Here is an 11929-nt window from a genome sequence, read left to right on the forward strand (position 1 = left end):
TGCCGGGTCCGTGGGGTCCTGCGGTCTTGGAGGACAATGATCTCATCTCCTCCTGGGTCCCACCGGGGCAGCTGAGCTCTGAGCTCCCGTGTCCGTGCTGCCCCCGCTCTGCTCCTCTCTGGGGCTGTGGCCCTGGCCTGCCTCCAGCATCACCCTGGCTCGTCCGCCTTGTGTCCGAGAGCAGGCCTGGCTGCCCCTCCCGGCAGGCACTGTGCCCTCAGCCTCTGAGGCTCTGGCGTCACCGCTTCCTGCCTGTAGAGGTGCCGAGCGCGGCCCACGACGCTGCTCCTGTATCCACTGGCCTGGGGCAGATCTGCACCGAGACGTGCTGCTTCTCAGCTGTGCCCGCGTGTGCGTGGGAGCCCGTGTGTGCGTTTGTGCGTGTGTCCCTGTGTGCACGTGAGACCGTGTTTACATGGGAGCCCCTGTCTGTGTGTCAGCAGCTGGACCCTCTGTTCTTTGGCCTCCTGTGGCTGCTGTTCCTGCTGGTCCTTCTAGTTTCCTTCACAGGTGCCCGTCAAGGGATCAGCCAAGTGTTTGAGGAGAGCTTGTGTACAGATTTTGGGATTCTCCCTCGGTGGCTCCCTCCCCCTAATACCTAGCTACTACGTGTGGTCCCGAGCCCTGTGCCCTGCCCTGCACTCGGGACAGCCGCGGTTTCTGCCCGTCTTCTGGCAGCACCTGCCGCAGGACCGGACTTGGTCCTCACGCGGATCTTTCGAGGGAGCGAGCTTCTCCCGTGTCTGCTCACGGCTGGTGTTTCTCCGCAGTCTCCTGGTCTCCACCGGCTGAGTGCTGCTTCTGCTTTCTGCTTGCTGCCTTTGAAGTTTGCTCTGGTACTAGCTGCTGCGCTGCTGTGGGAAGGAAAACCACTTTCTCTCCTGTGGTTTCTCAGAAATGATCACTTTTTGTGTAACTGGGTAGGCCCAACATCCTTCCCATATTTTAAAAAAGTTTTTAATTTTTAAAATTTCTTCTCAGTGTTTCAGCATTCATTGTTTCTGCACCACACCCAGTGCTCCGTGCCCTCCGCAATACCCACCACCTGGTACCCTGACCTCCCACCCCCCCGTCCCTCCAAACCCCTCAGATTGTTTTTCAGAGTCCATAGTCTCTCATGGTTCACCTCCCCTTCCAATTTCCCCCAACTCCCTTCTCCTCTCCATCTCCCCTTGTCCTCCATGCTATTTGTTATGCTCCACACATAAGTGAAACCATATGATAATTGACTCTCTCTGCTTGACTGATTTCACTCAGCATAATCTATTCCAGTCCCATCCATGTTGCCACAAAAGTTGGGGATTCATCCTTTCTGATGGAGGCATAACACTCCATAGTGTATATGGACCACATCTTCCTTATCCATTCGTCCGTTGAAGGGCATCTTGGTTCTTTCCACAGTTTGGCGACCGTGGCCATTGCTGCTATAAACATTGGGGTACAGATGGCCCTTCTTTTCACTCCATCTGTATCTTTGTGGCAAATACCCAGGAGTGCAATGGCAGGGTCATAGGGAAGCTCTATTTTTAATTTCTTGAGGAAGCTCCACACTGTTCTCCCAAGAGGCTGCACCCTCCCACATGGTTAATGGCGACGGGGATCTGTCGTGGAACATCTGTTCCGTGCTGGTGTCCTCCTCTCTCAAACTGTGTGATTATTTCCAGCTGACTCCCAGGAGTGCTCTACGAGTTCCGCATACTCTGTCAGCTGCAAATGCTTTCAGGAAATTCTGTGCCAAAGTCTGAATGGACCCAGAGATGACTTCTTCTGTCTTCAGTGGAATACAGGCGTTGTCTCATGTGGGTGGGCTGATTCCGTGGAGGCTCGGAGCTCTGCACGGTCTCGGAGCTCTCTTACAGTCTGTGAGTTGTAGGCAATGGATGGCAATGCAGATTCTCTTCTCTGGAGGACAGTCCACTCCTGCCTCCCAGGGACTAAACCTGTCACATTACAGAACGCAACTATGTATCAATATTTCTTAGCATTCTTGATTCAACTATAGAAATGAGATACTTTGATTCTACTGAATCGGTGAGTTTAATAAAGATTTGAAAGACATTTTTTATGTGTCCGTATGGGAGTCAGGCTCACACCATGTTTTGGACACTGTCCTGCAACGTGGCACGCCTGTCTTCTCCAGATTGCCCCAGTTCTCCTGGGCCCACGAGGTTCTGTGGCCGGGGTGGGGGGGGCAGGAAACCAGGTGCAGAGGCGCGGGCCCGAGGCAGCCCGTTTCCTTGAGGGACTGTGCCATGGGGTGCACCCCTAGAAAGCGTCCCTTGACCCCGCAGATTGCATTCTTCTGCTACGGAACCTTAGGGACCCAGATGATCTCCACTCAAGGCACTTGTCACGATGGTCCTTACGTGTCGGTGGAAAGATTTCCTAACATCTGCCTTTGCCCAGGTCTGTCAGTCCCAGAAAGCACACCTGCCCCACCAAGTACAGTGCGCTTGCTGCTGGTGCTGACGGCGCAGCGGACTCTGCTAAGTCCTTATTCCAGATAAGGGATGGCAGCTCCAGAGCCTTACCAGGGCTTCGTCCTCTCCCAATGACCCTGCGCTACAGGGACCTCCTCCTGTGACTGTCCCCTCCTGTGACTGGCCCCAAAGGCGGGGTCGGATCAGGAGGTTGTTCTATTGTACCCCCAAGACACAGTGGGGACAGTGCATGAGCACTGGGGTCAGACGACATGGTGCAAACCCTGGCACCCTCCCCGCAGGCAGGGGCTGAGGCTCTCCGAGGCTGCAGTTTCTTCCAGGTAAGACAGTGACCGTGGCCCCAGCTCTCGCATTGTGCACACGGAGCGAGAGGAGGTCCGAGTGACCGTCGGTGTCCCGCGCTCACCCAGCCAGGCTATTCAAGCAGACAGCATGCTATGTGTGCAGGGAAATCAGTGCACTTCAGGGAGAGGACGTGGTCCTCCGTAATGTGGGTGGGCCTCATCCAAGCAGTCGAGGGACTGAAGAACAAAGCCCGAGGGTTCCTGGAGAAGAAGGAGTTCTGCCCCAAGACTGCAGTGTTAGCTCCTGCCTGAGATTCCAGGCTGCTGGGCGGCCCTGCAGGTTCCCGATGTGCTGGTCGACGCCCACAGGCAATGAGCCAGTTCCTGGAAAGGAGTCCCTCTAGGTCGATGCGTGTGCCTCTAGCTTAGTTCAGCTGCACTTGTAGGGTCGTGTCTCTATGCCTTACCTCTCGTCTCCTTCCTCCCGGTTCTGATACTCTGGGTCTCCATCTCCTACCTCTCGTCCACCTTCTCTTGGTTCCATGTTGTAGGACAACATTGGAAGGTCGCAGGTGGGAGCCTCAGTGGCTGGTGGGAGGTAGTTTTCACCGAGTCGGCATTCTAGCCCTGAGGGTGAGGGCATAGTTGCGCCAAGGGCCTGGTGCTCATCCAGGAGGGCACGAGGTCCCCAGTTGTGGGAGATGCTGGCATTGCCACGTGAGGCAGGTGGGATGGAGGCTGACCTGTGGTCCAGGAGATGGGGGTGGGGGTAGCCCTGGGACCGAGAGGAAGAGGGGGCTGGGCAGCCTGTGTGGCCCATTGGCCGACTGGCTTCTAGGTAGAAATGTAGGGTGAAGGGGACAGAGGGTGTGGTACTGAGGGTACTGAGGCACTGAGGGCGTTAGCCTGGAGCCTCCAGGGTCCCTGAGGGTTGGAATGTTCTGGACACCTGCTTTCTGTCCTGTGGGCAACCTAAATCACGTCCCCCAAATTCAAGTCTTTTTTTTTTTTTTTTCCTCTGAGAACTTTTTATCCTCCTGGTGACTTTTAGGCTCCACCATCTTTGCCACTTTCAAACACACAACGCAGTGTCACGTATAATTACTGTGCTATACATGAACATCCCCTTGACTGACTGACTTTTATACTGGAAATTTGTACATTCCGTGACCATATGCATCCATTTTTGCCCACCCACATCCCCTCTCCCCTCCCCCAACCCTGGAACCACCACTATGTTGTATCTGTGAAGTTGTTTTGTTTTTTAAATCTTAATTCCAGATATAAGTGAGATCATTGAGTATTTTCCTTTCTCTGACTTATCTCAGCTGGCGTAATGCCCTCAAGGCTAATCAATTGTGAATGCCATGATTTCCTTACTTTTTAAAAAAAATTTATTTATTTTTTTCCGCATAACAGTATTCATTGTTTTTGCACCACACCCAGTGCTCCACGCAATCCGTGCCCTCCCTAATACCCACCACCTGGTGCCCCGACCTCCCACCCCCCACCCCAAACTCAGGACTTGAAGCCTTGCCCCAGGACCTTGGCATGTGATGGTATTTAGAGACGGGGACTTTGGGGAGGTGACAGGGAAGAAGGGGGTCATTCATCCGGTCCAGTGTGGCTGACCCCCAGGACGGCCTCTTGTTCTTGTAAGAGCAGATGATGAGGACACAGACATGCACTGAGGGCTGGCCGTGTGAGCACAGGGACAGAGGCCCCAGGCGAGGTCTGCGTCTCTCCCGCTGGCGTCCCGGATTGTGAAAACAGAAACGCATGTGGTTGAAGCCGCCAGACGGTGGCTCTTTGGTCTGGCCGCCCACGCTGGCTAATACACACCCAACACATGCCTCTTGCTTCTGTCCACGGCCGGCCGGGGCCGGCAGCCCCTCCTGCACCCACCCCAGGTGGCCCCTGGGCCTGCACTGTTCCTGGATGCCTTCCTCACCCACCGGGACTGCCTGGGCTCTGGGGGTCCTGGCCCCCCATGGCGGGAGGGAGCCAAAGCACGGTGTGGCCAGGCGGGGATTTCACCAGGAGCATGAACACAGCAAGACTTTCCGCGCACGTTATGGAATTTTTCAGGACATTTTATTGTCGTTAAAGAAAAAGAGAAGAAACAGTGAAGGACATTTCCACGCTCCAGAAATTTCACAAGAAGAAATCAAGCTACCCAAGCTACAGCAGCATGTGTCCTCTGAGTGACGGGTGTGCGTTCTCTCCCAGGGGCATGGGGGCCCTGCTTCTCCTCCCCTGCGAGGTGGTCTCTCCTGTGTCGGGGCTCCGATCGGGCACTCGTTCAACGGCCGGGCGGAGAACCAGGCCTAGGCGTCCGCCTGGGTCGGGCCCCAAGGCCGCGGGCACTCTCTCTGGTCGTCTTGTCTTTGCCCCCAGCTGCCCGGAGCAAGCAGGCATTTCTGCCCAGCGTGACTCGGGTCCTGGTCCCAGGAGGGTGCAGGCTGGGCCTGCTGTCCTGGCCTCTCCGCACCTGCCCAGCTCTGTCCACTGAGGCTGCGTGCCACCCGTGTGGGGACCAGGTCACCAGGCCCCTCTGCAGGAGGCCCGTCTGGCTGCCGTCACTCCTTCCCCCGTCCCCGGGGGGCTCCTGCCGTGGCCACAGGCCTGGGCCCTCCTCTGCGCATCTCCTCCAGTGGAGAAGGTCTGACTGACCATTCGTGGCACACCGGAAGCCCCTCTGTGGGGTGATGGTGGCCCGTGGGCTCCTCAGGATCTGAGACAACATGCCTGCTCTGGACAACATGTCCTGCCTCCTGGAGCCCGGCCTGGACGGGGTTTGCATGGAGGCCGGTCCCTGCCCAGATGGACGCTGGGACTGCCAGTCCTCTGCCACCTCCAGGATGACCATGCACGTGACCGCGGGGCCGTGCTGGTGAGGGCCATCCTGCCCTGATGGGTCAGTGTCCACGCGGTCCCCACAGTAACTTGGTGGCTGCCGAGGAGGGGTGGGCAGTGTCCATCACTCAGATTGGGGGCGCAGCCTGCCGTCCGGTGGGGTCTCCAAACGGGGCGTCAGGGGCAGGGTGCAGCCCACGGTGCCCGGCAACCCTGAGGGTGGAGGTCGGGTCCAGGGCGGCTGTGAGGTCGGAGGGTGGCGCGCTGGGAGGTCAGAGGGGCAGGCCTGGCAGCAGGCCAAGCAGCACGAACCGATGCAGCCGGTTCCCGTGGGGTGTCGAGGGCGGCCCTGGACACCCGCCACGAGGACCGGCCCTAGGCCCCCTGGCCGATCATGTTCCTGTAGTCGGGGACGATCGTGTGCTTCAGCTGCACCACCGAGGAGAAGATCCACTTCACCTGCAGCGGGCGGGGGAGGGCGTGAGCGTGGCCGGGACCCCCGGGGACCGCCCACCGCCGCCCGCTGGAGCTGGGCCCCACCCCCGGGACCACTAGGGGGCTGGGGGTCCTGGTGGGGACGGCATGCGGACAGCGAGGGGACAGTGTGGGGACAGTGTGAGGACAGTGTGGGGACAGCTACTGGACGGTGTGCGGACAGTGAGGAAACAGGGTGGGGACAGTGAGGGGCAGTGAAGGGACACCGAGAGGACAGCGAGGGGACAATGACGGACAATGTGGGGACAATGCGTGGGCAACATGGGGACAGCTGGGGTAGCGGTGACAGTGATGGGACAGCATGGCGTCATCATGAGGACAGCGTGGGGACTGGGTATAGTGTGGGGACAGCGAGGGCACAAGGGGACATTGTGGGGACAGTGCTCATTGTGTGGGGACAGTGAGGAGTCATCATGGGCACAGTCTGGGGACAATGAGGGGTCATCATGGGGACAGTGATGGGACAGTGAGAGGACAGTGTGAGGACAGCATGGAAACAGCTGGGGACTGTGGGGGCCGTGATGGGACAGCTTGGGGTCATCATGGGGACAGTGTGGAGTCACTGGGCCATCATGTGGGGACAGTCTGAGGACAGTGTGGGGACAGCATGGGGATGTGAAGGGACTGCATGTGGACAGTGAGGGGACATGTGGGGTCAGTAAGGGGACAGGGAGGATAGAGTGTGGGGTCAGCGTAGGGACTGTATAGGGATTGCATGGGGACATGTAGGGGACAGTGTGAAGACAGCTTGGGGACAGCATAGGGACAGCATGGAGTCAATGTGGGGACAGGGTGGGGCCACTTTTGGGTCAGTGAGGGGATAGCGAGTGGGCAGTGTGGGGACAACGTGGGAACAGTGTGAGGACAACACGGGGACAGTGTGTGTCAGTGAGCGAACAGTGTGAGGACAGCATGGGGACAGCACTGGGACATCAGGGGGACAGCACAGAGATAGGCTGGGGGTAGGCTGGGGACAATGTGTGGACAGTGTTTGGACAACATGAGGTCACTGTGAGGAAAGTGTGGGGACAGTATGGGGACAGTATGGGGACAGCGTGTGGACAGCGTGTGGACAGCACGTGGACAGATGGGGGCAGCACGTGGATAGTGTGGGGACCACATGGGGACAATTCTGGGTCAGTGTGTGGCCAGCATGGGGTCAGCATGGGAATAGCATGGGGACAGTGTAGGGAGAGTGGGCCGAAGTGAGGGGACAGTCGAGGACAGCATGGGACAGCGTGTGGACAGCATGTGGACAGCGTGTGGACAGCATGTGGACAGATGGGGGCAGCACGTGGATAGTGTGGGGACAGCACGGGGACAGCAGGCTGCGTCGAGGGGACGTGTGGGGACGCCCACCTTAAAGAGGGTCACAGTGGCGCTGTAGCACACGCTGAGCAGGAAGAGGGTGATGAAGATGGAGATGGTGGTCCACAGCCCGTCCAGCTCCCCATCCTGGTCCTCGGCACAGCTGTCGTCCAGGAGCAGCTCTGGACAGGAAGGGGGTGGTCAGTGTCGTGCCTGCCCCAGGGGTGATTCCCTGGGGGACAGTCACAGCCCTCTGCAACCTCAGGCGCCAGCCTTAGCACCCCCGGCTCTCCAGCTTGGGTCTGGTCCTTGGGGGACCCCCTCCCTCTCTGCTCTGCCCTGTGCTGGGACCCTCCTGGGGGAAGGGGCCCTGACCGGCACATGTCCTCTTCCCCTGGGGGCCAGGTCCAGAAGGTGGGGGGGCTGGAGAGCCCAGGGAAGGGCTGGTCAGTGTCGGGGAGTGTCCGAGAGAAGGAGTGGGTGGGAGCATCAGGACAAGCTGGGTGTGGGGTTTTGTGGATGTTGGGAGGGGTGCAGTGCCCTGGGGGGGGCAGGTCAGTGTGGTCAGTGTGTGGATGAGCTGCTGAGAAGCCGACGGGTGCTGGAGGGGGTGTGGATCAGGCTGGCGTCCATGGTGAGGGTTCCCAAGGCCGGCTCTGGTCTGGGCCCATGCAGGTTGGCCCGTGTGAGGCCTGTGTGTGTACGTGCATGTCGGTGTGTGTGCACACGCATGTCTGTAGTGCACACGAGCGTGCATGCTGGTGAGTGTGTGCACACGTCTGTCTGTAGTGCACACGAGCGTGCATGCTGGTGAGTGTGTGCACACGTGTGTCTGTAGTGCACACGAGTGTGCATGCCGGTGCGCACACACACACGTGTCTGTGGAGCACACGAGCGTGCATACGCATGTCTGTAGTGCACACGAGCGTGCATGCCCGTGTGCGCACACACGTGTCTGTAGTGCACACGAGCGTGCATGCCTGTGGGCGCAGTGCTCGTGTGCACACACGGGTGTACACATGTGCATATGCACACGCATGTAAGCATGCAGCAATGCAGGTGTGCACACACGTGTGCCTCTGTGCACGCACATGTGTGTATGCCGCATGTGTGCGTGTGTGATCGCGTTTGCGAAGATGGGGCTGCTCCGTGGGATGGGCTTGTTGTCAGTGGGTCTGAACTCAGCGTCCAGGTGGGCATCTGGGATGGTCCCTTCCATGGGAGCTCAGGGCCACCTGACTCTGCCCCTTTGGGGTTCGAGGTTGAGGGTCCCCACGAGTGGACAGGCCTGGCCCCAGGCAGGACCCCCACACCTGGGAGAGGGCAGGAGCCTGTTTGTGGAGTGCCTGAGGGCAAGGAGGGCCCGTCCCCACACACGGGTGAGGCGCGGCCTCTGTGTTGGCCCAGAGCAACCACGCAGAGTCTCGGGAGGCCCAGGGGCCCAGGGCACGAGGACAGGCCAGCGTCCCCCAGAACCTGGGCTGGTACAGAAGTGGGAAAGAGTGTGCGCTTGTTCCCCTGAGGGCTCCGGAGGGGCTTCTGGGACCCCTGACCACACGCTGCAGCCCCGGGTAGCTCCTGGTGGCAGGGACGGCCCGGAGTGGCGGCCACCTCTGGCAAAGTCCCCTCTCCTGCCTCAGGCGACTCCTGGCCACATGCAGTGGCAGCCTGCGCAGACCTGCCCACTCAGAGTCCTGGCCCCCGTGGGACCCGCTCTCTCCCACCAACGGTGACCCCTTGGCCTCGGAGCCGGGCTGTCCCTGCCGCCCAGAGACCCGTGTGTCCTGAGCTCTGCCTCGGAAAGAACCATGACAGCGTCGCTGGGTCCCAGGGCAGTGCTGGGTGCTTTATTTCACGCAGGGGCGCCTGCCCGGGAGGTACGTACACAGGGGTGGGGGCTCCGGCATCCTCGTGGGACTCCAAGAGCCTGTGGGTGGGGGGTTGCTGGGGGGCCGGGCGTGCTGCTCATTTACCCGGAGACTGGGAGATGGACTTCTGCGTGTGATGGTTGTGTAGGGCTTCATGCAGCACCGCACACGTGAAGGCTTCTCCCCGCTGCCAGCGCGCCTTGTCCACCGAGAGCTTGCTGTAGAGGAAGTAGCTGCCGTCCGCATCCAGCTGGGGCGGGGTTGTTCGGACACTGGCCTCTGGTAACTGTCGGCCGTTGCTCTGCCACTCCACATCGATGTCAGCTGGGTAGAAGTCTTTGACCAGGCAGGTCACACTGACGGTGTTCCTGCTCATCTCGTCCCGGGGTGGGGGCAGGACATACACACTGGGCTGATGGGGTTCCCCTGTGGGGCCAGAGGTCAGCACAGATGGTCACTCGGAGCGTGGAGGGCTGTGCTTGGTCTGCAAGGCCCCCTCTTTGACCCCCCCTGCACCCCAGCCCCGCTGCTGCTCACCTCTGGCCTTGGAGATGGTCCTCTCAATGGCAGCTGGGAGAGCTTTGTTGCTGACCTTGCACTTGAAGACCTTCCCCTTGAGCCAGTCCTGGTGCTGGATGGGGAGGACACTGACCACACGGAAGGTGCTGTTGAACTGCTGCTCACGCGAATTCGTCTTGGCTGTGTGCACCTCCTGGTTGTCCACGAACCAGCTGATCTGAACCTCAGTGTCTTCTTGGGCCAGGTCCACCACCACACATGTGACCTCAGGGGTGTGGGCCATCTTGAGGACGTCCTTGGGTTTCGGGGGGAACATGAAGACTGAAGGTGCTCCGAGCATGTCACATGCTGCTGAGGGAGACAGAGCACAGGGGTCAGATCGTGGGTGGCCTTCCTCCTGAACATCCATTGCCTGGATGTTCACCAGGCCTGCTGCTTGGGGTGCAGGGAAAGGCCTGCTGACTCACCTGGAGGTTGGGGACATTTGCATGGGTCAGGAGTTTCTCCTTGGGGCACTGCAGAGAGAGCAGACGGGGCATTACTGGGTGTCTGGGCTGGGCACAGGTTGGGGTGGGCACAGGTGATGGCCAAGTCTTGGCCGGTTCCCAGACCAGGGACTGGAGTGGGGGGTAAACCACTGACGCCAACACCCAGAGGATCTCCTCCCTGAACTGGGAGGCCTGCAGGTGAGGCAGCCAGCGGTGCCTCCCCTGAGCCCTGGGGTCCAGGCTGGCCAGGAGACCGGGCCTGTGTCCCAGTGGACACCCTCCCTGAGGCCCATTCTCTCACCTGTCTTGTCCACCTTGGTGTTACTGGCTGGGTGGGCCACGGTGCAGGTGAAGGTGTCGCTGGGCCACCTGCTGGAGGGCACGGTCACCATGCTGCTGAGAGAGTAGAGCCCCGAGGACTGCAGGACAGACGGGAAGGTGTGCACACCGCTGGTCAAGGAGCCGGAGTTCCAGGACACAGTGACAGGCTCAGGGAAGTAGCCGGACACCAGGCAGGCCAGGGCCACTGTGGATCCGGGGGTGGCCCCGCAGCTGGGGGCCAGTGGGAAAACCGATGGGGCCGTGGTGGAAGCTGCAAGAGAGGAGGTTGTGTGACCGCCAGGGTCTCACCCCTGCGACGGTCAGGGCAGGACAGCAGGTGCCCAGGTGTGGGGCGTCCAGGGCCCAGCACCCATGTGCTTCCTGGACGTCTGCAGACCAGCCGCCTGGCCTGGCTCTCTGCGGCCACAGGTGCTGGACTCATCAGCCGGGTCAGGGCCCGGTGACCACCTGGGTCAGAGTCTCCTGGGCCTCTGGCCCGGGGTCCCCACTCAGGCTTCCTCTGGGAGTCCGGCCTGACCAAGCCTGTCTGAGCCCTGACCTGGGCCCCTGCTCGCAGCTGGCTCCTGCTGGCCCCCTGAGTCCACTGCCCTGCTGTCCCCACCGGATTGTGCCTTGGACCGGTGGAAACGTCCACGCACCGCCCCTGTCCCTCCAGGCCCCACATCTTCTGGGTCGGCTCTGCAGCCCAAGCAGCCGGGCCCCGTCCCTGCCCCGAACCCACGGGACCCTCCCCAGGCCTCCATGGCATGGCCTCCCGAGGTCACTGAGGGTCAGCCCAGCCAGGGTCCCTGGGCCATCCCCGCTCTGGGGCCCGTCCAGCTCCTTGCTCTCCACGGAGTCCTTCAGCCGACATTGTCCCGAGCCTGTTGCCCCTCAGCATGGAGGGTCCTCTCCCTGGCTGTCCTGGCGGTCCTCTCCTGGGTGGGACCAGCCCCTCAGAGCATCTCAGAGCCCTGGTCCCAGCCAGGCCTCTCCCCTCTGGCCCTGCTCCCGCCCACACCCCGGCTGGCTGCCCTGCATCAAGCTCCGCTCGGGCCCCATGCTCTCTCCTCCACTGGGTCCGCTGCGCCGGGCCTCCCCACCGGGTGTGACATGTCCACCTCCTCTGCACCTCGTCCCCTCGAGCCTCAAGAACAGGGCTCCCACCCCGGGACCAAAGAACGGGTTCCCCTCGTCCCCTCAAAGGTGGCCACCCCTGGGCCTTCCTCCCCAGAGACCTTCCCACCTTGGCCATACTTTCCACCCTACCTCGTCCACCGGGCCCCAGATGCCAGGCCACTGTCCCCGAGGGCAGGGATGCTCACCAGGCTCTTGCCCTCGGAGTCTCT

The 11929-nt window shown here is 60.7% G+C and overlaps 1 gene segment (V, D, J or C); it reads right to left on the bottom strand.

The window, feature by feature from the left end:
* Positions 1 to 4797: 4797 nt before the first annotated feature.
* On the bottom strand, positions 4798 to 11642 carry LOC116590246. The segment is given in 7 exon segments: positions 4798 to 6040; positions 7436 to 7566; positions 9358 to 9678; positions 9790 to 10119; positions 10239 to 10286; positions 10561 to 10884; positions 11600 to 11642. Coding segments are annotated over 7 exon segments (1281 nt in total).
* Between the last annotated feature and the right edge of the window lie 287 nt (positions 11643 to 11929).

Source organism: Mustela erminea, chromosome 5 (assembly GCF_009829155.1).
Source record: "Mustela erminea isolate mMusErm1 chromosome 5, mMusErm1.Pri, whole genome shotgun sequence".
In the NCBI taxonomy this organism is placed as follows: domain Eukaryota; kingdom Metazoa; phylum Chordata; class Mammalia; order Carnivora; family Mustelidae; genus Mustela; species Mustela erminea.